Genomic DNA, 25,457 nt, shown 5'->3' with positions numbered 1-25,457 from the left:
GTGGTTTACAACAGAAATTGCATCTCTTGTTACGAAGAAGAAGGAGGCTTATGTGTTGATGAGGCAAGATGGTTCAGATGAGGCGATGAAGAGTTACAGGTCAGCTAGTAAGGATTTAAAGAGAGAATTAAGAAGAGCAAAGAGAGTACACGAACAGTCTTTAGCAAATAGAATAAAGGAGAACCCTAAAGCTTTCTATAGGTATGTGAGGAATAAAAGGATGATTAGGGTAGGAATATGGCCAATCAACGACAGAAGTGGGAAGTTGAGTGTGGACCCTGTGAAGATCAGAGAGGTGCTAAATGAATATTTCTCATCAGTTTCACTCAGGAAAAAGAGAATATTGTAGAGGAGAAGAATGAGGTACAAGATATTAGACTAGAAAGGATCGAGGTTAGTTACAAACAGGTGTTATCAATTCTAGAAGGAGTGAAAGTACACAAGTCCCTTGGGCCGGATGGGATTTATCAGAGGATTCCCTGGGAAACTAGGGAGGAGGTAGCAGAGCCTTTGGCTTTGATATTTGAGTCGTCATTGTCTACAGATTTGGTTCCAGAGGACTGGAGGATTGCAAATGTTGTGCCCTTGTTCAAGAAGGGCAGTAGAGATGACCCAGGTAATTATAGACCAGTGAGCCTTACATCTGTTGTAGGAAAAGTTTTGTAAAGGTTTATAAGAGACAAGATTTATAATAATCTAGCAAGCAACAATTTGATTTCAGATCGTCAACATGATTTCGTCAAGGGCAGGTCATGTCTCACAAACCTCGTTGAGCTTTTTGAGAAGGTGACCAAGCATGTAGATGAGGGTAGGGCAGTTGATGTGGTATACATGGACTTCAGTAAAGCCTTTGATAAGGTTCCACATGGTAGGCTGTTGGAGAAAATGCAGAGGCATGGAATTGAGAGTGATTTAGCAGTTTGGATTAGAAACTGGCTTTCTGAAAGAAGTGGTGGTTGGAAAATATTCAGCCTGGAGTCCGTTTACTAGTGGTGTGCCACAAGGATCTGTTTTGGGACCACTGCTGATTGTCATTTTTATAAATGACTTAGACGCAGGCATAGGTGGACGGATTAGTAAATTTGTAGATGACACTAAAGTCGGTGGAGTAGTAGATAGTATGGAAGAATGTTACAGGTTGCAGGAGGACTTGGATAAACTACAGAATTGGGCTGAGAGGTGGGCAAATGGAGTTCAATGCAGCTAAATGTGAGGTGATGCACTTTGGGAAGAATAACAGGAAAGCAGAGTACTGGGTCGATGGAAAGATTCTTGGTAGGGTGGATGTGCAGAGGGATCTTGGAGTCCATGTACATAGATCCCTGAAAGTTGCCACCCAGGTGGATAATGCTGTTGAGAAGGCATTCGATGTGTCAGGTTTCATTCGTAGAGGGATTGAGTTCCAGAACTGCAATATCATGCTGCAACTATACAAAACGCAGATGCGGTCACACTTGGAATGTTGTGTACAGTTCTGGTTCCCATATTTTGGGAAGGACGTGGAGTCATTGGAAAAGGTGTAGAGGAGATTTACCATGATGTTGCCTAGTCTGGAGGGAAGGTCTTATGACGAAAGGTTGAGAGACTTGAACCTGTTCTCATTGGCAAGAGGAAGGCTAAGAGGGGATTTGATAGAGACATTCAAGATGATCAGAGGATTAGATAGGGTAGACAGTGAAAGTCTTTTTCCGAGTGGCGATTAGATAAGGTTGTAAAAAAGGTGTTTGGCATGCTTGTCTCCTTTGGTAAGTGCACTGAGTTTAGTAGCTGGGACATCATGTTAGGGCTGCACTGGACATGGGTTAGGACACTTTTAGAGCAATGTGTACAATTCTGGTCACACTGCTATAGGAAGGAAGTTGTTAATCTTAAGAGGGTGCAAAAAATTGACAGAGTTGTTACCAGGATTAGAGGGTTTGAATTATCGGGAGAGGCTGAATAAGCTGGGGCTATTTTCCCTGGAGCCTCGGAAGCTGAGGGGTGATTTTTACAGGTGCTTAAAAAATCATGAGGGCATCGATAGGATGAAAAGCCAAGGTCTTTTTCCTTGGGTGGGGGAGCATACAGGGCATAGGTTTAAGGTGAGAGGGCAAAGATTTAAAAAATAACCTGAGGAACAAACTTTTTAGGCAGAGAGTGATGTGCATATGGAATGAGCTTCCAAAGGAAGTGATGAAGGTGGGAATAATTACAACATTTAAAAGGAGAAAGTGAGGACTGCAGATGCTGAAGATCAGAGCTGAAAATGTGTTGCTGGAAAAGCGCAACAGGTCAGGCAGCATCCAAGGAGCAGGAGAATCGACGTTTCGGGCATGAGCCCTTCTTCAGGAATGAAGCCCTCCTGAAGAGCAACACATTTTCAGCCAACATTTAAAAGGAGCAGAGATGGGTAAATGATCCGGAAGAATTTGAAGGGATATATGCCAAATTTATAATCCAGAGGAGGTATATTCCTGTTAGGGTGAAAGGAAAGGCTGGTATGCATAGGGAATGCTGGATTACTAAAGAAATTGAAGGTTTGGTTAAGGTATAGACAGGCTAGATCGAGTGAATACTTAGAGGAGAAAGTGAGGTCTGCAGATGCTGGAGATCAGAGATGGAAATGTGTTGCTGGAAAAGCGCAGCAGGTCAGGCAGCATCTAGGGAACAGGAGAATCGACGTTTCGGGCATTAGCCCTTCTTCCTGAAGAAGGGCTAATGCCCGAAACGTCGATTCTCCTGTTCCCTAGATGCTGCCTGACCTGCTGCGCTTTTCCAGCAACACATTTCCATCATCGAGTGAATACTTAGAAGAGTATAAAGGCAGTAGGAGTATACTTAAGAGGGAAATCAGGAGGGCAAAAAAGGGACATAAGATAGCTTTGGCAAATAGAATTAAGGAGAATCCAAAGAGTTTTTACAAATATATTAAGGACAGAAGGGTAACTAGGGAGAAAATAGGGCCCCTTACAGATCAGCAAGGCGGCCTTTGTGTGGAGCCACAGAAAATACAGGAGATACTAAACCAGCATTGTGCATCAGTATTTACTATGGAAAAACACATGGAAGATATAGAATGTAGGGAAATAGATGGCGGCATCTTTGAAAAATGTCCATATTACAGAAGAGGTAGAGCTGGATGTCTTGAAATGCTTAAAGGTGGATAAATCCCCAGTACCAGGTGTACCCTAGAACTCTGTGGGAAGCTAGAGAAGTGATTGCTGGATCTCTTGCTGAGATATTTGTTTCATTGATAGTCACAGGTGAGGTGCCGGAATACTGGAGGTTAGCTAACATGGTGCCACTGTTTAAGAATGGTGGTAAGGACAAGCCAGGGAACTATCGACTAGTGAGCCTGATGTCGGTGGTGGGCAAGTTGCTGGAGGAAATCCTGAGGGACAGGATTTACATGTATTTGGAAAGGCAAGGGCTGATTAGTTATAGTCAACATGGTTTTGTGCGTGGGAAATCATGTCTCACAAACTTGATTGAGTTTTTTGAAGAAGGAACAAAGAGGATATGATATGGGCAGAGTGTAGATGTGATCTATATGGACTTCAGTAAGGCGTTCAACAAGGTTCCCCATGGAAAACTGGTTACTAAGGTTACATCTCACGGAATACAGGGAGAACTAGCCATTTGGATACATAACTGACTCAAAGTTAGAAGACAGGGGGTGGTGGTGGAGTGTTGTTTTTCAGACTGGAGGCCTGTGACCAGTGGAGCGCCACAAGGATCGGTACTGGGCCCTCTACATAAATGATTTGGATGTGAGCATAAGAGGTGCAATTAGTAAGTTTGCAGATGACACCAAAATTCGAGGTGTAGTGGACAGCGAAGAGGGTTACCTCAGATTACACCAGAATCTGGACCAGATGAGCCAATGGGCTGAAAAGTGGCAGATGAAGTTGAATTCAGATAAATGCGAGGTGCTGCATTTTGGGAAAGCAAATCTTAGCAGGATTTATACACTTAATGGTCTGGTCCTAGGGAATGTTGCTGAACAAAGAGACCTTGGAATGCAGGTTCATAGCTCCTTGAAAGTGGAGTCACAGGTAGATAGATAGTGAAGATGGTGTTTGGTACGCTTTCTTTTATTGGTCAGAGTGAGTGCAGGAGTTAGGAGGTCATGTTGCTGTTGTACAGCACATTGGTTAGGCCACTGTTGGAATGTTGTTTGCAATTCTGGTCTCCTTCCTATTGGAAAGATGTTGTGAAACTTGGAATGGTTCAGAAAAGATTTACAAGGATGTTGCCAGAGTTGGAGGATTTGAGCTATAGGGAGAGGCTGAACAGGCTGGGGCTGTTTTCCCTGGAGCATCAGAGGCTGAGGGATGACCTTATAGAGATTTACAAAATTATGAGGGGCATGGATAGGGTAAATAGGCAAAGTCTTTTCCCTGGGGTTGGGGAGTCCAGAACTAGAGGGCATAGGTTTAGGGTGAGAGGGGAAGGATATAAAAGAGACCTTAGGGCAACTTTTACACACAGAGGGTGGTACGTGTATGGAATGAGCTGCCAGAGGAAGTGGTGGAGGCTGGTACAATTGCAACATTTAAAAGGCATTTGGATGGGTATATGAATAGGAAGGGTTTGGAGGGACATGAGTTGGGTGCTTGCAGGTGAGACTGGATTGGGTTGGGCTATCTAGTCGGCATGGATGGGTTGGACCGAAGGCTCTGTTTCCATGCTATATGACTCTATATGATTCTTGCTATATGACTCTATATGCTATATGATTCTTTGCTAGTAAATGAGATTTGTTTAGTTTAGGGTATCTGGTCAGTGTGGACTAGTTGGATCAAAGGCTGTATGACTCTACAACCTGAAAGTTACAGGTTGATAACTAGACTCTCATATATACCACAGCAAACACCTGATAGATGTCATGATAAATGCCATTACATAGTCATAAATCAGAGAGTGACGTACAGATTAATAACTGCACTCTTGAGATACACAGAGCAAACGCTGACATACAACACAGAAAAGCCCTTCAGGCATCGTGTCTGCACCCACAATAGCTACCACCAAAGGTTTGCTAATTTCCTGCACTTGTCCCATATCCTTAGATGGTATGAAATTTCAAGTGTTCATCCAAATAGTATCTTCCAGATTTCCACCAGTTGCTGGGTGAAAAAGATTTTTCTGAACTTCCCTCAATATATGTACCCCCTAAGCTACACCATAGTGAGAATGCTTATGCTTTACCATACCCTAACCCAAGCACAAATTGTGAGTAATCGCTCAAACAAGGGAAACAGCTTCTCTACATTCACCATCTCCATACGCCTCATAATCTTTCACACCACAATCATGTGCCCCCACCTCAGTCACCTCTGCTCTAAAAAAAATCCATGCGCATTTAGTTTCTCCTTTTTTTGGTCCTAATATTTGTGCTTTGACCCTGATCCCCAATACTGGGTCTGGGGTTAGCACTGCTGCTGTCACTGTCAGTTTATTGTCAATGATTTATTCTTGCAACCCCAAAGCTGATTGTTCCTGACCAGAGGAGCGCATGCGTGAGGCCCTCCCCCAGCGCTGCCATTGAGGAGCATTTACTCAGTGAGTGCAAGAGGTTTGTTTGAAACAGACCGCAATGGAGAGATCAGCGCCCAGGGAAGCGAGGGAACAGCAGGCTCCTTCCAGCAGCACATCGGGATGGGAGCCTGGGACACAGAGGGGGCTCCGAGACCGGGATTGATTCGGGGTGAGTTCAGGGAGAACCGGGGGCTGTTTGTAAGAGGCCGAGCGGAGCAGGAACTGGTCCCGGAACTTGGAGTGAGCGGGCTGGGGGGAAGAGAGAGGCCTTTCTCGGGCTGTGTGTGGGCCTGCTGAGGGAGGCAGAGCGGGAAGAAGCTGCTGTGGGACATTCTTGTGGTTTGCAATCCCCTAAACACTGATGGGAATTCTGTTTGGCTTCTGTTTCAAGCTGTTTGTTGATATTGGGCGGTGAATAATGGAAGCACAGACCTTTTGTGACAATCCTATAAAGGACATGTATTAGAGTGAACAGATTTGAAGTTTCGAGTAAAGCATGAGACATAGCGTCCCTTGTCCTTTCCTTCAACATTTACTGCATTCTCAGCTTGCTATTGATGCATTGCAGCTGCTTCAGGAATTCCCGTTCATGGAGGCGTGCAGATGTTAGTTCAGGATCTCACCCAATTGTCACAAAGTTGCAAATAAAAGAAACGGAGACCAGGAGCCACTGAGGGAAATAGTGAAATCGAAACCTGGTTCTGTTTGAATTGCTAGGTTTGATAATACCCTAATGATTATTAACTGACTGCCAGACTGATCAGTTTAATCTTGCCTAACTTATGTTGCTTTACAGCTGAAAAATCTTCTGTTTTCCTCCAAGCAAATATTTGAATGATGAAGACAATGTCATATTTCCTCAGTACAATGCCAAGTGTGATCAGCTGCTTCGAACAAGCATCAGGTATGTCAAAGCAGGGAACATCCTTTCCCCAGGCACAGAGCAGATTGGATCAGACTTAGTTTGACCTCAATTTCTAGAGATATATCCAAACAAGCAAACAGTCAGACTCAACTGCATTCTCCATAGACATCTTGCTGGTTTCAATTAATATGATTCACAGGCCATGAACATTCACAGCATGTTAGAAAATGACTGGTTGTTTAAAGTAGACAATTGGTGTACTAAATCAAGTTTACATTTTAAAAGGGCATTTTAAATGTCACAAACTGGATAAACAATGACATCATGCTTTTACATAGTTTCAACAGCCATATGTGACGAGTAGTGAATCATTACTGAGACCATGCACACCTACACAAAGGTACTGATTGATTCAGATTGAACCACCATATCAACACACAAGATACAGAGACTAACAGCGATGTACATACATTTACACTGTAGGAAACGGAAAAGAATATATACAAAATGTTTTCACAAAAACAAGCAACTAAATCCCATTCAGGCAGCATTCCATTTCAATAAGTGTGTTATGGCAGCAGAGGAGCTGCCAACCCCACCTTGATCTCAACATCATTCTCAACATATTCACCTTGCAGGGATAGAAATTACATTTTCACACTGCCCTGTATTAATTTTTTTCTTAAAAATGTGTAACTTGGTCTCCAAATTCACTTTAATCTTCTACAAAGAATCCCAAATACCCCACCTATGAAATATCACAAAAAAGCAAGAAAATCGAATGTCATATTGTCAATTTAACAATATAATCAAGTCATCACCCTTTAATTAAACAAAGAAATTTAGCCAGTCTTGGAATTTGTAAATTCTCTTTTTTTTTGCAAGAAGAGTTCAACCACATTCAATAAATTTGCCTGAATGATTTAAATCTTCTCCCTGTATGACAAAAATACAAGTCATACGCTTTTCTCATTGATCCATAGAGCACCAGGAGAGGACTGCTAATGGCTTGCACCATCATACCACAAAGCAGGATTATGTAACACTCACAATAGAACTAGCCAATTCTCTTTCCTGTAGCAGGAACATTGTGGTCAGTCGGCTACAATACAATTTATTTGTTTGTTCCCTTTTCCTTTTGACACTACCAAAGGAATGTAACACTTATCCATTTCTCAACATTATTCACAAAAGTAGCTATGCATTGAGGAAAAACTGATGATATCCTGAAGAGTAGCCCATGGTATCATTCCTGCCAGTTCGAGTCTGCACTACAGAAGTTGGAAAACCCTTTAATTTTCCATTACACAATCTATAACTCAAATCAAATGCACTGAGCAGAAACTAACAGGTACATATTGATAAATGCACTCACACATTCACATAGCTGAAATTGACAGGCAAAGATTAATATCTAAATTCAGAGTCACAAAGCAGAAACTGGCATGCACAGTTTGGTGACTGTACTTATACATTTACAGAGCAGTCAGATTGGTAACTATATTCTGATGTTCACATTGCAGAAACATTCATGTACAGATTGCTAACTGCACATTGTAACACAAATAGGAGAAATGGACAAGGAGAAATTGAGAACGATATTTACATATCAGAACTAGCAGGTACAAATTGGTAAGCACATTCACATATTCACAACACAGAAGCTGATAGGATAAATGCACTCACACATTCACATGGCAGACGCTGAGAGTTACAGATTAATAACAGCACACTTAAATACACAGAGCTGAAACTGATAGGAACAAATTAGTAAATGCACCCTGACATTCACATTGTAGTGACTGACAGAGGTAGTTATTGACGGAGAAAGCTTGATAACAAATGTATCATATCCACAAAGCAGAAACTGACAGGAACAGAGTAGCAATAACACTCAGTTTCATATTGCATAAAGCACAGCAGAATCTGACAAGTGTAGATCGATAACATATTCAGTTTGACAAACAAAGCCTGACAACTACACTCTCACATTCAACTCATATTCACATGGCAGAAACAGTTACAGCTTGATATCTACTCTCACCCATTCACATTGCAGTAACTGGGACAGATTGATGATGACACTCACTCACTCATTCATATGACAGAAATTATCAGCTCCATAACTAACATCACATATAGATGTTGGAGAAGCTGACAGCTAGAGACTGATAACTATACTCTCATTCACATTGCAGAAACTGCACCCACATATTCACATAGAAATGGACAGGTACAGATTTATAACCACAGTCACACATTCATATTGCAACAACTGATAGGGATAGATTGACCCTCCCTATGAGATATTCTAAAAAAAGTTAGAAAACAATATTATTTATTCAAATTACCAATACATCTTCCTACAACATCATGGGATATACTTGATCAGGTCTGAGAGTTTGATACACCTTTATGTCTTCTTTAATATCTCTAACACCTCCTATTTTGGCATGTGGACTGATATCAAATATTTTTCAAGATGTCAATATATATTTCCCGAAGTTTCCTAGCCTCCACTCCTATGTCTCCAGGCATAGAACAGTAACTGTACTCCCATATTCATATTACAAAAAATAGCAGATTCAGATTGATAAATGCATTCATACGTTATCAAATCAGAAACTAATGGGGAGAGGTTAATAACTAATCAATTTCTATTTAATAGTTCATCTAGCAGAAACTTTCAGGTATAGTCTTTTAGTTAGAATTAGAATCCATAAGGTTTCAAAACAGAATGTTCAGCCTGGCAAGTCTACACCGACCCTCTGAAGATTATCTCAACCAGGGCCATTCCCTTATCACTCTACATTTACCCCTGACTAATGCACCCAACCCAAACATCCTTGAACACTATGGGCAATTTAGCATGGCCAATTCACCTAACCTGTTCTTTGGACTATGGGAGGAAACCGGGGCACCCAGAGGGAACCCACACAGACACGGGGAGAATATGTAAACTCCACGCAGACAGTCGCCTGGGGCTGGAATCGAATCTTAGAATATTATTGGCTGCCAGAGAATTAAGCAACTTTCATACATAAAAGAGTTGAAAGTAGTTGGTACTGATTGTGTACTTGACTCTCTCAGTCACACAGCAGAAACTGACAAGTATGGATCAATTCCAAAACACTCATGTGGACATAACAGAATCTGACAGGTGTAGATTGATAGCTGCTTTCACATATTCACTCTGCAGAAACTGAAAGGGAGAGAATGATACATAAATATAGATGTGTGTGTGTGCGTGCGTACACACACACACACAACTACAATCTGCTTAATGCATTTGCACATTTATAAATAAGATGCTGACAGATACAGATTCATAACTCCATCCTGAGATACCAAAGCAGAATATAACAGGGACAGATTGGTCAATCATACACATGTGCACATAGCAGGAAATTTCAGAGGAAGACTGATAACTACATTCTCATCATCAAAACTTACTGGAACAGATTAATAACACTTCACAGGAAGGGTTACTAGACTGGAAATTTTAACTCTGATTTCTGTCCACAGACTCTGTCAGACCTGCTGAGCTTTTCCAGCAATTTGTTTTAGTTTTTGATTTCCAGCATCTGCAGTTCTTTTAGTTTTCATTTAGAGATTAATAACTACATTTTCATATTCACAGAGCAGAAACCACCAGGGAAAATTGATAACCACATTCACATGTTCAAAAAAAAAATCTGTCATGCAAATGTACTCACGTTTACATTACAGAGCCTGACCGGGAAGGGTTCTTAACTAAACAAAACATTCATGAAGCAAAAACTGAAAGGGACTATTAAAAAGTAAATTCTCATATTCACATAGCAGAACCTGGCAGACTTAGATTGACAATTACCCAAACACATTCAGTATTGAGTACAGTTGTTGGAAGGTCACCTTGCAGCTGTACAGGACATTGGTTAGGTCACTGTTGGAATATTGCATGCAATTCTGGTCTCCTTCCTATAGGAATGATATTGTGAATCTTGAAAGGGTTCAGAAAAGATTTACAAGGATGTTGCCAGGATTTGAGCTATAGGGAGAGGCTGAACAGGCTGGGGCTGTATTCCCTGGAGCATCAGAGGCTGAGGGGTGACATTATAGAGCTTTATAAAATCATGAGGGGCATGGATAGGATAAATAGACAAAATCTTTTCCCTGGGGTGGGAGAGTCTAGAACTAGAGGGCATAGGTTTAGGGTGAGAGGAGAAAGATATAAAAGAGACCTAAGGGGCACGTTTTCATGCAGAGGGTGGTACTTGTATGGAATGACATGCCAGGAGGAAGTGGTGGAGGCTAGTACAATTGCAGCATTTAAAAGGCATCGAGATGGGTGTATGAATAGGAAGTATTTGGAGAGATATGGGCTGGGTGCTGCCAGGTGGGACTAGATTGGGTTGGGATATCTAGTTGGCAGGGAAAAGTTGGACTGAAGGGTCTGTTACTGTGCTGTACACCTCAATGACGATGACTTGATGACGTTCACCAAGCTGATTTCCTCAGATGGCTAAGGGAATTCAGCATGTTCATAAAGACTCTTGCAAATTTTTACAGATGCACCACAGAAAGCATCCTATTTGGATGTGTCACAGCGTAGTATGGCTTCTGTTCTGCCCAAGACCACAAGAAACTACAGAGAGTTGTGACTCAGCCCAGTCCATCACTGAAAGCAGCCTTCCATCCAGAGGCTACATTTCCACTTCCCCCTGTCTCGGGAAAGCAAACACCATGAAAGACCCATCTGACCTCAGTTATATCATTCACCCTGGTCTGTCAGGTAGAAAATACAGAAGTTTGCATACACCATCCAACAGATTCAGCAAATGCTTCTCCGCTATTATTAGACTTTTGAACGGACCTCTAAATTTTGATGCTAATCTCTGTCTGCACCTTTTCTGCAGCTTTAACACTGTATTCTGGGTGGACTTTGGATGAGATGATCTACCTGTAAGGTGCACAAAATAATACTTTTCAATTTATCTCAGGACATGTGATAAAAATGATCAAATTAAATGAATAACTGCAGTCTCATGTTCATATAGCAGAATCTGAGGGGCACTGGCTGAAAACTACAGTCACACAAACTGACAAGAAAAGATGAGTAAATACACTCAAAACACTGGAATTACAGAGTCTGACAGGGTAATATTGATAACTAAACTCTCACGTTCACAAAGCAGAAGCTGATAGCAACAGATGAAAACTCAGCGCTCACATTCACATAGCAGGGATAGATTGACAATTACAAACATATGAGCCAAGCAGAAACTGAGAGCTGCAGATTGATAACTCTATTTATCTATTCACACAGCAGAGTCTGAAAGGTACAGATTGAGTTACACTCACTCTGACAAAGAAGAAATTGACAGGTAGAAAATAATAACTGTACTCCCACATTCACATCGCTGAAACTGACCACTACGGTTTGATTAATACACCCATATTCGCAGCAGAATCTGATGGGTACTGATCAGTAACTGTTTTCACATATTGACAGGAAATAAACTGACAGGGACAGGTTGGTATCAACTCTCAAATTGACGTGGTAGAAACAGATTGACAAAGACACTCTGGTGTCAAATAGCAAAACCTGACAGGTACTGTTTGATAATTGCATTCACACATTGGTATAGCTAAAGCAAACAAATAGAGATCAATATCTACATTCACACAGAAGAAACTGATGGGTACAATTTGGTGACTGCATTTAAGATTCATACAGCAGAAACTGACAGGTAGATACTGATAATAACACACGTGTTCTCATAGCTGAAACTGACAGGTCAAGGTTGATAATTACACTCTCAGACACAAAGTAGAAACTGTTCAGGACAGATTGGTATGTAAACTCACACATTCACAGGGCAGTAACTGACAGGTACATATTGATGACCAAACTCTCTCATCCCCATCAGTGAAACACATAGGGACTGATTCTATTTATATAAAATGTATTTAACAACCAGTCCCTGCAAGTTTATTCAGTGTGGATATATGAGTTTAGTTATCAATCTATACCTGTCATTTTATGCTATGTGAATGTGTGAGTGTAGTTATTAATCTGTCCCTGTCAGTCTCTGCAATGCCAAAATGTAAATCTATTTACCAGAGTGTGACAGGGACAGATTGATAACTACATTCACTCACACATTTGCACAGCTTATACTGACAGGTACAGGTTAACAGCAGTACTTCCACATTCACCTCGCAGGAACTGACAGGTATGGATTGATAAGGAAACACTCAGATCCAGATACGCACTTGTATTGGGTAGCCCTATTGTGGAGCTGTGGAGGTGTTGGTTAGTATCTGGTTCTCAGTGAATTGGTATAGATATTTTTATTACAATCACCAGAATAAGAGCAGCTCAGGCCAAGAATAGAATCAGACCTGTGGTTCTGTTGGACTTGCCGGTTTGAAAGAAAAACAGCCTAATGATTATTAAATGAATGTTACATTCAAAGGTTTGATACTGCCAAACTTAATGTTGATTTACAGGAGATGTCTCTTGTGTCTGCCTCCAGACAAATACTTGAAGGACCAAGACATATATCCCTCGGGGTGTGATCAGTTCCTACGGACAAACAGCTGGTATGTTACCGTTGTCAGACTAAAGAACTTCCTTTCCACAGTCACAGAGCAGTTTGAATTAGATGCACATTCATCTCAATTTCAAACAGAGTCAAATACCACCAAGGAATTACAATTTTTTAATCTCTCTCCATTCTCCATGCACATCGCCTCATTTCCAATAAATGTTATTATTCACAGCCATACAGTCATAGATTTATACAGCACAGAAACAGATACTTCGGCTGGACTCATCCATGGCAGCCAGATATCCTGAACTAATCCAGTCTCGTTTGCCAGCACATGACCCATATCCCTCTAAACCCTTCCTGTTCTGTATCCATCCAGGTGCCTTTTAAATGGTGTAATTGTATCAGTCTCCACCAATTTCTCTGGCAGCTCATTCTATACACACACTACGTCACATTGAAAGAATTGCCCTCCAGATCCCTTTTAAATCTTCCCCTCTAACTCTAAGCCTATGCCCTCTTGCTCTGAACTCCCCTACCCCAGGGAATAAATGTAGTCTATTTATCCTATCCATAGCTCTCATGATTTTATAAACTTCTATTAGGTTGCCCCTCTGAAAACAGCCTTAAGCCTACTCAACCTCTCCCGATACCTCAAATACTCCAACCCTGGCAACATTCCTGTAAATCTTTTCTGAACCCCTTCAAGTTTCACAATATCTTTCCAATAGGTAGGAGACTAGAATTGCATGCAATATTCCAACAGTGGCCTAACCAATGTCCTGTACAGCCGCAACACGATCTCCCAACTCCTGTAATCAATTCACTGACCAATAAAGGAAAGCATACCAAACGCTGCCTTCACTCTCCTATCAACCTGCAACTCCACTTTCAAGGAGCTATGAACCTGCACTCCAAGTCTCTTTGTTCAGCAACACTGTCTAGGACCTTAGCAAGACTTATACACTTAATGATAAGATTTGCTTTCCCAAAATGCAGCACCTCACATTTATCTAAATTAAATTCCATCTGCCACTTCTCAGCCCATTTGCCCATCTGATCAAAATCCTGTTGTAATCCGAGGTAGTCTTCTTCATTGTCCATTACACCTCCAATTTTGGTGTCATCTGCATACTTACTAAGTATCCCTCTTGTCAGGTGGGTCAGTGGGCTGAGCAGTGGCAGTTGTAGTTTAGTTTACATACATTTTGATAAAGCAAACCAAGGCATGAATTCCACACTTAATGGTAGGACACTGGGGAGTGTTGCTGAACGAAGAAACCTCAGTGTGCCGGTGAAGATTTCCTTGAATGTACTCCAACAAGTTTATTTGGAAGCACTAGCTTTCAAAGCACTGTTCCTCCTTCAACCACCCAATGACGGTGCAGTGCTTCAAAAGCTAGTGTTTCCAAATAAACCTGTTGGACGAAAACCTGGTGTTGTGTCATTTTTCACTTTGTCCACCCGAGTCCAACACTGGCACCTCCCAGTCCATGAAAGTAATTGCAGATTGACAGGGCGGTGAAGAAGGCCTTTGGCATGCTTGCCTTCATTGTTCAGAATATTGAGTGTAGGAGTTGGGAAGTCATCAGGTGGCAGTGCAGGATATTGGTGAAGCCACTTTTAGGAGATTGTGTATAATTCTCATCAACCTGCTACAGAAAGGATGTTGTTAAACTTGAGGTGGTACAGTAAAGATTTACAAGGACATTATTGAGATATAGAGTCGTACAGTGTAGAAACAGGCCCTTTGGCCCACCATGTCCATGATGTTCAACAAACACCAAACTGCATTCATCCCATGGGCACTTGGCCCATAGCTGACTCTACCCTGGCTTATTAAAGGCACGTCCAGATGCTGCTTAAATGCTGTGCGAGTACCCAACCATCCTCTCAGGCAGAACGTTCCAAACTTTACCCACCCTCTGGGTCAAAATATTTTTCTCATATTTCCTCTAAGCTGTTTTCTCTTAAACTTCAACATGTGCCCTCTGGATTTAGACATATCGGTCACGGGGAGAAAGATTCTCTCAATTTACTCTGCCTACATTTCTGATAATCTGGTATTCTTCAGTTAGATCCTCCCTCAGCCTCCTCTGCTCCAAGGAAACAAAACTCAGCCTATCCAGTCTTCCCTCATAACGGTGACTTTCCAACCCACTGCACCCTCTCCAGTACAGTCACATCCTTCTAATAGGGTGGCAGTCAGACCTGCGCACAATATTCCATCTTTGGCCTAATCAATGTTCTATAAAGTTGTTGTAAGAGTGCCTTGCTTTTAAATTGTACAGCTCAGGTAATAAAGGCCAGCATTCTGTATGCCTTCTTCAGCAGCCTGTCTGCCTGTGCTGTTTCCTTCTGGGATCTATAGACTTGTATACCAAGGTCCCTATGTTCCTCAGTACTCCCTAGGGACTTACCCATCATTATGTAATTCTTTCCCTTATTAGACCTCCTAAAATACATTATCTCACACTTATCAGGAATATCAGAGCCATTGTTCTGCCGGTGGTACTCATACTGTAGCCTGAGACCATCCCCCTCACTATCAACAAGTGCTGCCAATTTTCATGTCGAAGAAGAACGAACAGTACAGCACAGTCACATGCCCTTTGCCCTCCAAGCCTGCACCAACACATTTTGCACTTCCACACTAAAATCTCATCTATAAATATAGTAATTATACATTCTACATTCACATCCAAGGCGTTAATGTACGTAATGAACAGCAAGTGTCCCGGCACTGATCCCTGTGGGACACTGCTGGTCACAGGCTTCCAATCACAAACACAACCCATCACCTTCACACTTTGCATCCTGTCTGCAAGCTAATTTCAAATCCAGTTTGCTTAAGACTCCAAGAGCCAATCTTAGACCAGTCTTTTATATGCGACTTTGTCAAAGGCTGTCGGGGTGGCCTGTACCTGCCAGAATAGAGTGGCCCATATCTGTTAACACAAACTGGCTGATAAGTGGAAAGTAGAATTAAATAGCAGGACATGAAACACAATGACCGAAACTAAGCACATCAGCCTGTTCACACACACTGAGGCATAATGATACCATTGAACAAGCCACTCAGAGGACAGTAAAAAGCCTGTTCCCATTCGAAACAGTTCTGACCAGCAGACCTAAGGTCTGATGAACGAGTAACTGCAGCCACATTAAATGAAAGGGAATTGTGCCAGTAAATGAACAGGCACCAGATGTTAGATACAGCCCATTAATCCCCTAAAACAACTGAGGGGGCAACAGCTAAAGTTATCTTATACTACTCAGTTTCTTAACTGTGTGACTTTACACATTTTAACTAACTTTATAACAGAAATTAAAATTACAAATTTATAGCAAGTAATGCAAAATTAACTGTTTTTGGGTTTTTTTCTCCATATATAATAAGGGGCATGTAAAAGGAGCAATAGAATTTGATTAAAATTAAATACAATGAATAACAGCATTCAGGGTGTCCCTCAAGATAAGCTAGATTGACAGAAACCTGAAGGAGTATAGCAAGTAACTCTGGAATATGAACAAATAGGAGACATAGAAAAATCCCAAGGCCGAGTGATTACAGTATCTGCTAATCACCTTGAGATAATGTAAACCTGGAGCTGTCCAATGGATGTCTATCATTGATTAGGTGTCTCATAGGATACGGTATGCAAAGTAAGAGGGAGGAACATATTAATCATGTTGTGTGTGATTGTTTACAGAATGTGTACAAAAGATACTGCTTTTTTTATTGTAAAATCAGTGTGTACCATAGATCTCTCCTCCGAGGCCAGTCTCAGGGGAAGATCCTTTGGCCCTCTCCCTGCATTAACTGGTTTCTGCTTGAATAAACACCTACCACTTGCCTGAATCCTACCTGCCTCCTGAGTCTTTCATCTCTGGTCGGGGATTATGTTCCTAAAGAGGCTTTACTGTAGTCCATGTAAACTACATCAACTGCACTACTCCCATCAGTATATTTTGTTGCCAGGACTAGAGGATTTGAGTTATGGGGAGAGGCCAAATAGGCTGTTGCTTTTTTTCTCCCTGGACTGCCTGAGGCTGAGGTATGACCTTATTGAGGTTAATAAAATCATGAGTGACATTGAGAGGGTGAATATGCAAGGTCTTTTTTCTAATATTGTTGAGTTCAAAAATAGAGGGCATAGGTTTAAGGTGAGAGGGAAAAGATTTAAAAATCACTGGTGGGGTTACTTTATCATTGCAGAGGGTGGTGCTTGTATGGAATGAGCTACCAGAGGAAGTGGAGGTGGTGGGTACAATTACAACCTTATGTAGGCACCTGGATCGGTACATAAATAGGAAGAGTTTAGAGGGAGACAGACCAAATGCTGGCAAATGGGACTTGGTCAGATGAGGATCTCTGGTCAGCACTAACAGCTTGGACCAAAGGACCTGTTTCTGTGCTGGACAACTGTATGACACTCTGAAGGCCAGACCTTGATACCACGACACCCAGTTAGATTACACGCTATCAGATTTGCAAAAGTCCATTGCTTTTCCCACCTTGACTTTTAAGAACAGCACAGACTCGTTTCTGTGGCAATGTGTTACAGTTTTACTTGTCTGTGAATCCTACAGATACAAACAATTACAGAAAATAAGATCTTTCCCATTCACTTCAGAAAACATGAACTGAGAACTCTCTCCTGTCCCACTCTGCTAACTGGCTGTCCACTTTAAGCAAACATTTAAACTGCTCAGTAACACAACACAGGAAGACTGAAGCAGGGTCAAGTGATATGGGCATCCTCCCTGTGTAATAACTGTAATGTATAAAAAATAGTTTTTATATATAAAATCTGTGTGTATACACAATGGAGAACGGCCTGAGTAGTCAACATTAAAGTTTAGTTTCTAAGTTCTTCACTAGACAACGTGGCTCTATTCTGTGGCAGCCTGTCTCATCTGAGCAGAGTTTTGAAGGACCAGTCCCATTGAATAGCCTAGACTGACAGGTAGATAGTAATTCCCAAGTATACAAGCCGTACAAGTGAATGGAAGAGCAGAGCAAATAGTTGCTGACTGCGCCAGGTGTTGCCCTTATTCATGTAATGAAGGGTGTGAAGGAAACTGATTTCTGGACGCATCAAAAAATGAGATAGTGCCGATACACAGTGGGTATAGAATAACTTGCAAAGCACATAAATACTGTCAGGTTAGTAGGTCCACCAGCAAAAATAGAAAAATCATGCCCACAAGGGTCACATGGTTGGGAGAGCTAGCATTTATTAATGAAGTTAAACAGGACAGCGTAAGAGTGAAATATGTCAGTCCCAGTGTACAACTGCACTTCTAATCAAATTTACATGCATGGTATCACATTGGTCAAAAAGTAAACTCCACTTGTTTATTCAGAAATACTGAACCCCCTTTTGCATGGTCACAATATATTCCAGTTAAGTAGGGAAAGAAGTAAATAAACATTCAGATTAAGTATTCATCCAATTATCTCACCATGGTTTAAACTTGCTGTCTGACTCTGACTGTATGTAATTCATGTATCAATTCTGTTTGTCCAGACTGGAGGAATTAGATAGCAGGCCAAGTGTCAGATTGAAACAAATATTCCAATTTAATTTGTTTCCACAAAGTGAAAACAGAACACATCTCTTACAAAAATGACTGAATAAATACTTTGTTTTCAAGTGGGCCAAAGGGAAATGAAATATTGACATGAAAGGGTACACATTCAGACAGATCCCCAGAGACTATTGGACACAGAATGAAAAAGTTCTCATAAAGTGGTCTTGCTATAAACGTGTGAACAATAATTTCAGAATATAACTTACAATCATAAACCATACCATAAAATAAAAGTTGTGGAAATTGTCCAAACCGCTCCATATTGTCAGAGACTGACAATGGTATTAAACAGTCTCACTTTCATTTACAGTACATAGAATTTCTCTAGTGCAGATAGAGATCATTTGGCCCATCCCCCTGCAACAACTCTCTAAAGCGGATCCCACCCAGATATGGACCCCACCCTATCCCCATAACTCCACATTTATAGTTAACCCACTGACACTGCACATCCTTGAAGGCTACAGGACAATTTACCATGGCTAATCCAGCAAACCTGCACATGTTTGGACCATGCAGAAAAACAAGAGCACCCAGAGGAAACCCATGCAGACACGGGCAGAACGTGCAAACTGCGCACACCTAATGAAGGTATTGAATCTGTGTCCCTGGTACCACTGTGCCACCATGCCATCCTGCTATGAATGGCAATCAATGAAATCTTATTCATGTTGAGTAACAGAGATTTGAAGTAAAAAGAGCTCCTGCAGTTTCTGCAAGTGTCTTGTTAAACAGAGACAAATATATAATTACACTCACTTATTCACAGAGCACAAACTGACAGGTAAAGCTACTTTCAGGTACAGATGCACTCATCCATTCATATAGTTGAAGCTGTCAGGGATAGACTGATGATTGCACAAACACATTCACATTGCAGAAACAGACAGGTACATTTTGGTAATATACTCACATATTCCCAGAGAAAAATCTGACAGGCATATATTGGTAACTACATTCACCTCGAACCTAATGAGGCAGCTTATAACTAACATCGCATTGACATAGCAAAAGCTGACAGGTAGAGATTAATAATGACACTCATATTCTGGGGAGATGGGCAGATAGATAATTGGACCGTCATCTTTACATCACAGAAACTGACAGGGAGAGATAGATAACTAGACAGTCATATTCAAATTGGAGAAACTGATGGTCAGATCAATAACTACACTTCCATATTCACAGATCAGAAACTGACAGGTACAGATGGATAGGTGAAAGTGAGGACTGCAGATGCTGGAGATTAGAGTCAGGAGTGCGGTGCTGGAAAAGCACAGCAGGTCAGGAAGCATCCAAGGAGCAGAAGAATTGCGGCTTTGGCGAAAAGCCCTTCATCAATACAGATGGATAACTAAACCATACATTGACATAGCAGAAACTGACAGGGAAAGATTGACAACCACACTCATGCATTCATGCCGCAGAAAGCAAAAGGTACATTTCAATACAGATCCCCACATGTTCACTTGGCAGAAGATGGCAGATAGATATTGATAACAATGTTCAAATTTTAACAATGCTGAAACTGACATGGACAGATTGATAATTAAACAATCACATTCACAGAGCAAAAACTGTCATATTTACATCGCAGAAACCAACAGGTATGGGGTGATAACTTCACTCAAGTATGCATATACGAAAATCTTATTGGGAGAGAATAATCCTCTACTCGCATATTCAGAGAGTGGGAACCAACATGTACAGGCAGATAACTTCACTCAAGTATGCACAGCGCAGAAACTGACAGGGAGAGAGTGACAGCTGTACTCACATATTCACGTGGCAGAATCTGCAAGTTGCAGATTGATATATAGGCTCTCATTGTAAGTATAAAATGGTTGGGCATATTCTCACTGGAGATCCCACCCCTGCTATTGGGGTGGCACGGTGGCTCTGGTTAGTACTGCTGCCTCACAGCAACAGGGTCCCAGGTTCGATTCCAGCCTTGGGTGGCTGTGTGCAGAAGCTGATGTTCATAGGGTATAGGAGTGAAGGGTAGTGAGTCCTACCTGAGTCTGTCCAAAGTGGTATCTGGTACATTCAAAATTGTAGATACTACATGAAACACATTCTTATGTCAATGGATTGCACCTACAGAGTAAAACAAGTTACACTTAAAAAGGTTCGAGTTACAGTTCAGTAACATACTGACATGTAAAGACTGTGAAATAGGCTTTACAAAAATGCTTTACATCCCAGAAACAGACGGGCACAGATTGGTGTCGAGAGTGTGGTGCTGGAAAAGCACAGCAGGTCAGGTAGCATCCGAGGAGCAGGAGAATCAATGTATCGGGCATAAGCCCTTTATCTCGACGTTTGAGGCTTAAGCCCTCTGATCCTCAGCACCTACAGAACTCACCTCTCCTAGGGACACAGATTGCAGGAATATTTCTAAGTGGCTGGCGAATAGCGTAACGTTTTACTGCTTACATCAGTGTTTGATGGATACAGAATAAAACCTCTCTTGAAGTAACACTAATTGACTATTACACAAAGGAGCAGAGTCTGAATGGACAGATGTTGAGTTAATGCAAAATGTGCAAATATGGACACGACAGATACAGAGTTAAAGTGATACATATATAGCATGCTAACAGTTGATGGTTAACAGGCATTCGCATAACACTGAGAAATGCTATAAATCCCTATATGAAGCTGCATGATGCCTAAGCAGTTATCGATAGGTCTCTGGGCCCACAGTTATCAATCAAATTCTCAGAAATATATTAATCCCACACTCAAGACATGACTCAACTCTCGACTCAGGAAAAGTATGACATAGAAACTTTTTCTTTTCATTTCTCTTTAACTGTGCAATTGAGAATGAGTTGCATCAGCCCCAAGCGTAGAAAACACTCACGGTCAGGTTCCAGCGGATTGTGTAACTTGACAACAAATGTAATCACAATTTCAAATGGATGAGTTTTTTTTTAACAGTGATAAATTCTGTGTTAATTCAAAGGAAACGGAGTGACAGACAGAGCAGGGCAATGACTTTGAACATCCAGCTCTGCCTCCAGCTCACTCCAGCCCCAACTGTATCTGGGACTGAACCTTTTCTCCCCAAAGCTGACTGTTCCTGTCCAGAGGAGCGCATGAGTGAGACCCTCCCCCAGCGCTGCCATTGAGGAGCATTTACTCAGTGAGTGCAAGAGGTTTGTTTGAAACAGACCGCAATGGAGAGATCAGCGCCCAGGAAAGCGAGGGAACAGCAGGCTCCTTCCAGCAGCACATCGGGATGGGAGCCTGGGACACAGAGGGGGCTCCGAGACCGGGATTGATTCGGGGTGAGTTCAGGAAGAACTGGGGGCTGTTTGTAAGAGGCCGAGCGGAGCAGGAACTGGTCCCGGAACTTGGAGTGAGCGGGCTGGGGGGAAGAGAGAGGCCTTTCTCGAGCTGTGTGTGGGCCTTCAGTCCAATTCGTCCATGACGGTCAGATATCCTAACCCAATCTCGTCCCATTTCCCAGCACATGGCCCATATCCCTCTAAACCCTTCCTGTTCACATACCGATTCAGGTGCCTTTTAAATATTGTAGTTGTACCAGCCTCCACCACTTAACCATGCTTCTCATGATTTTATGAACCTCTATAAAGGTCCCTCTCCAGGGAAAACAGCTCCAGCCTATTCAGCTTCTACCGCTAACTCAAATCCTCCAACCCAGATGAAGCACATCTACATGGAGTTTATCTGTGACTGAGAAGGACAGCATTAATCTTTTACTGAATAGTCATCACTGACAGAGATGACAATTAAATAATGTGATTTCCAAACAAAGTCTCACTCCTAAAAGACCTTCTAGTGGTAGCTCATGCGCTACTCACAACACCTCCCTCAATAACCCACTGGCAATACAACTTGATACACTTCTACCCATTTCTCATCAGCCTGAATATGTGATGGTCTCCATTTCCTCATTAAGACATCATTTTTAAGATAATAATATGGAGGGATATATTCAGATTATTTTTCTGTGTTGGCCTTTATATACAATTGCTTTCAATTTTCATCTTTCTGCTGTAACTTGCTTAATTTATCTCAGCTATGTCTTCCCAATTTGTTTCAACCATCTGATCAAACATGGTCTCTGCTAATTTCACTTCAACTTTCTTATCTGTACTATTTGATCTCTCCTGTTTCAACTGGTGACTTTGTCACCACACAGTCAGGAAAAATCCCAGGGTATATGTCCAGCAATAATTCAGTTTCCTGAGTTTTCACTGGCTTTTCAACAACAGTAGGCAGCACTCCTACCGTTGAATCAACAATATCATTAGCAAGGACACATTGTATTCCCGGAGCTGACAGTTTATCCAATACTCCTACCACAACTTCTCCACTCTTCACTGGACACTCTAACCTCACTACTCACAATTCAGCGTTTCTTGTGTCAACATGAATTCCCGTTACTAGTAACTTTTCTGGCAATAGTCCTTCAGAGATACATATCTCCTCATCTTTCAGCATCACAGATTGAGAGGATCTTTGTATCTCTTAATATTGGAACCACTTTACCTGATCCTTATGTGAGTAAACGCTACCTTCAGAGGTGGATGGTTTAAGAAGATCTGGCAACTCCGACCAGCTTGTACATTCTGGTGCAGCTTTCGAGCCTCCATTGTGCTTTCTGTTACCACCCCAACAAAATTCACTGGCTTATCCTGTTTCCTACATCTGATTTCCCAGTGTTTTTCCTAACCCACCAACACTGAGATTTTGCATAGCCTACTTTATTGCAGGGAAAACACCAGAGCTTGTTAACTTCTCTTTCCCCTTCAAGGGTTTCCTTTTTAACTTGTGATAAGTCATCCTTACGACCTTCACTGAGATCTATCATTTCCTTTCCATGTGAGGATTTCTCTTATCCTCAACTTCTATCTCTCATTGATTGAATTTGTTTTAGAAGCCAAACTTTGATCAACCCATAACCATCAGCCGTTTCAGCTGCCAATCTTGCCGTTCTAACTCTCTGCTCTTCTACATGGGTTTCACTACTGCAGGAAGTGAATTTTTGAACTCCTGTCTAAATGCCAATTTCCAAAGTTCAAACTCCCTCTCTTTCTTCCTTTTCCTTTCTCCCCTTTTCTCTCTCTCCTCGCTCTCTCTTCTGCATTTAATCATAATTCAAAAGATTTCATTTCTGTTGCCCTTTTGCCTCTAAGTCAAGTTGCTGCATTTTTCATTGAATGTTAGCCATCTCTGAAGATTCTGATGGTGTTTCCAACAAATGTAAATGCTGACCTACTGCTGTAATTATCTCTCCTTTCCTCATGGAAGGACACAGACTCAATCCCAGCTTGACTGCTATTTCCAGCAGCTTACCCTTAATCACCTTTTGTAAAAGGCCCAAAATTACTTCTTCCACCTGCAGAAAACTCTTGTTGACTGAAAGAGTCATTGCTGTCCCAAACACTGTTTAAACCAACTAAATTCAAAACCCAGAACAAAAGACACTAACACCTACCACTCACTTCCTTCAAGTCCAACAACCCTAATCCCAAATCAGAACTACAGAATAAATCCTGCAAAGAGCCCCCTAACTGGTATGGACCAGGCCAGACCCCCTCAAAACATTTCAAGTAGCCCGGACCCTAACTTTGCTAGTTGTTTTAAGCAGGTGTAACTCGGATATTCCAGGATTGATGTAGCTGGTCAAACCACATAGTTTTAAACAAAACATAATTGATTTACAAGATTGTCAAACGAAACACAAACAAATGCTCCTATGCCTTAAAAGAGAACAGAATACTAAATAACTTAACCTGTCCGAAAACCCGACAGATTATACTAACTTAATGATGCTATTCCCAATACTTGCAATAATCCCCGCAAACACCCCTTGGCACAAAAAGATAAAATCAAACACAGGGTTTTACAGGAGAGATGTCAGAGAGAGTACCAGCATGGACCGGCTTCTTTGGGTTCAATAGCTTTTACAACTGCCTGACTACTTTCAGTCAATAGCCAGACAGCCAAAAACCAAATCAAACCAGAGAAAAGCTGAGCTGGGAAAACTGGGACATTCCCCTTTCATTATACAAGCGTTCTTTTTAAAAATGTGGAAGCTTTTTGCAGGCATTATTTGTTAGCTATAATTAAAATGCCCCTAAAACCCATCAAGTCAGTCTTTTCGGAGCCTGTGTCTTTTACAGGCTTGTTAAAGGAGCAGCATCATCACAGCAGACTGGTTCAAAAAGTAAAAGCTGTGGGATACAGGGTAGTATGGTGAATTGGATGCAAAGTTGGCTTAGTAACAGGAAACAATAGGTGCAGGAGTAGGCCATTCTGGCCTTCGAGCCTGCACCACCATTCAATATGATCATGGCTGATCGTCCTTAATCAGTATCCTGTTCCTGCCTTATCTCCATAACCCTCGATTCCACTATCCTTGAGAGCTCTATCCAACTCTTTCTTAAATGAATCCAGAGACTGGGTCTCCACTGCCCTCTGGGGCAGAGCATTCCACACAGCCACCACTCTCTGGGTGAAGATGTTTCTCCTCATCTCTGTCCTAAATGGTCTACCCCATATTTTTAAGCTGTGTCCTCTGGTTCGGCACTCACCCATCAGTGGAAACATGTTTCCTGCCTCCAGAGTGTCCAATCCTTTAATAATCTTATATGTCTCAATCAGATCCCCTCTCAGTCTTCTAAACTCAAGGGTATAAAAACCCAGTCGCTTCAATCTATCACCGTAAGGTAATCCCGCTATTCCAGGAATTGACCTCGTGAATTTACGCTGCACTTCCTCAATAGCCAGAATGTCTTTCCTCAAATTTGGAGACCAGAACTGCACACAATACTCCAGGTGTGGTCTCGCCAGGGCCCTGTACAGCTGCAGAAGAACCTCTTTGCTTCTATACTCAATTCCTCTTGTTATGAAGACCAGCATGCTATTAGCCTTCTTCACTATCTGTTGTACCTGCATGCTTA

At 41.7% G+C, this 25,457-nt stretch overlaps 2 protein-coding genes and 1 long non-coding RNA gene across 6 annotated transcripts in view; 2 read left to right on the top strand and 1 right to left on the bottom strand.

Annotated features, from left to right (window-relative positions):
* The window catches only part of LOC148135381 (uncharacterized), a 293,567-nt gene that overhangs the window by 64,059 nt on the left and 204,051 nt on the right, over nt 1-25,457 (bottom strand). The window lies entirely within an intron of this gene.
* LOC148135386 (uncharacterized) lies at nt 5,339-21,599 on the top strand. Of its 4 annotated transcripts, none has more exons than XR_015755158.1 (4): nt 5,339-5,689; nt 6,317-6,424; nt 12,881-12,973; nt 21,488-21,599. It is a non-coding gene; the product is annotated as an uncharacterized LOC148135386 (long non-coding RNA). The 4 variants fall into 4 exon arrangements; XR_015755159.1 differs by lacking the exon at nt 21,488-21,599 and adding an exon at nt 15,405-16,783; XR_015755160.1 differs by lacking the exon at nt 21,488-21,599 and having other exon boundaries at nt 12,907-15,394.
* LOC148135383 (high affinity immunoglobulin epsilon receptor subunit alpha-like) overlaps nt 21,643-25,457 on the top strand; it is a 131,694-nt gene continuing 127,879 nt past the window's right edge. Inside the window, exon 1 of the mRNA XM_087984673.1 lies at nt 21,643-21,812. Coding sequence (XP_087840799.1) covers nt 21,764-21,812 — 49 coding nt within the window. The 5' untranslated portion in view covers nt 21,643-21,763. The remainder of the gene's footprint in view (nt 21,813-25,457) is intronic.

Source organism: Chiloscyllium plagiosum, unplaced genomic scaffold (genome assembly GCF_037043375.1).
Source record: "Chiloscyllium plagiosum isolate Xiang-an unplaced genomic scaffold, Cpla_swu_hap1 HiC_scaffold_49, whole genome shotgun sequence".
NCBI lineage: Eukaryota > Metazoa > Chordata > Chondrichthyes > Orectolobiformes > Hemiscylliidae > Chiloscyllium > Chiloscyllium plagiosum.
Note: the sequence above shows the minus strand (reverse complement) of the source record. Positions and strands in the feature narration are given on the sequence as shown.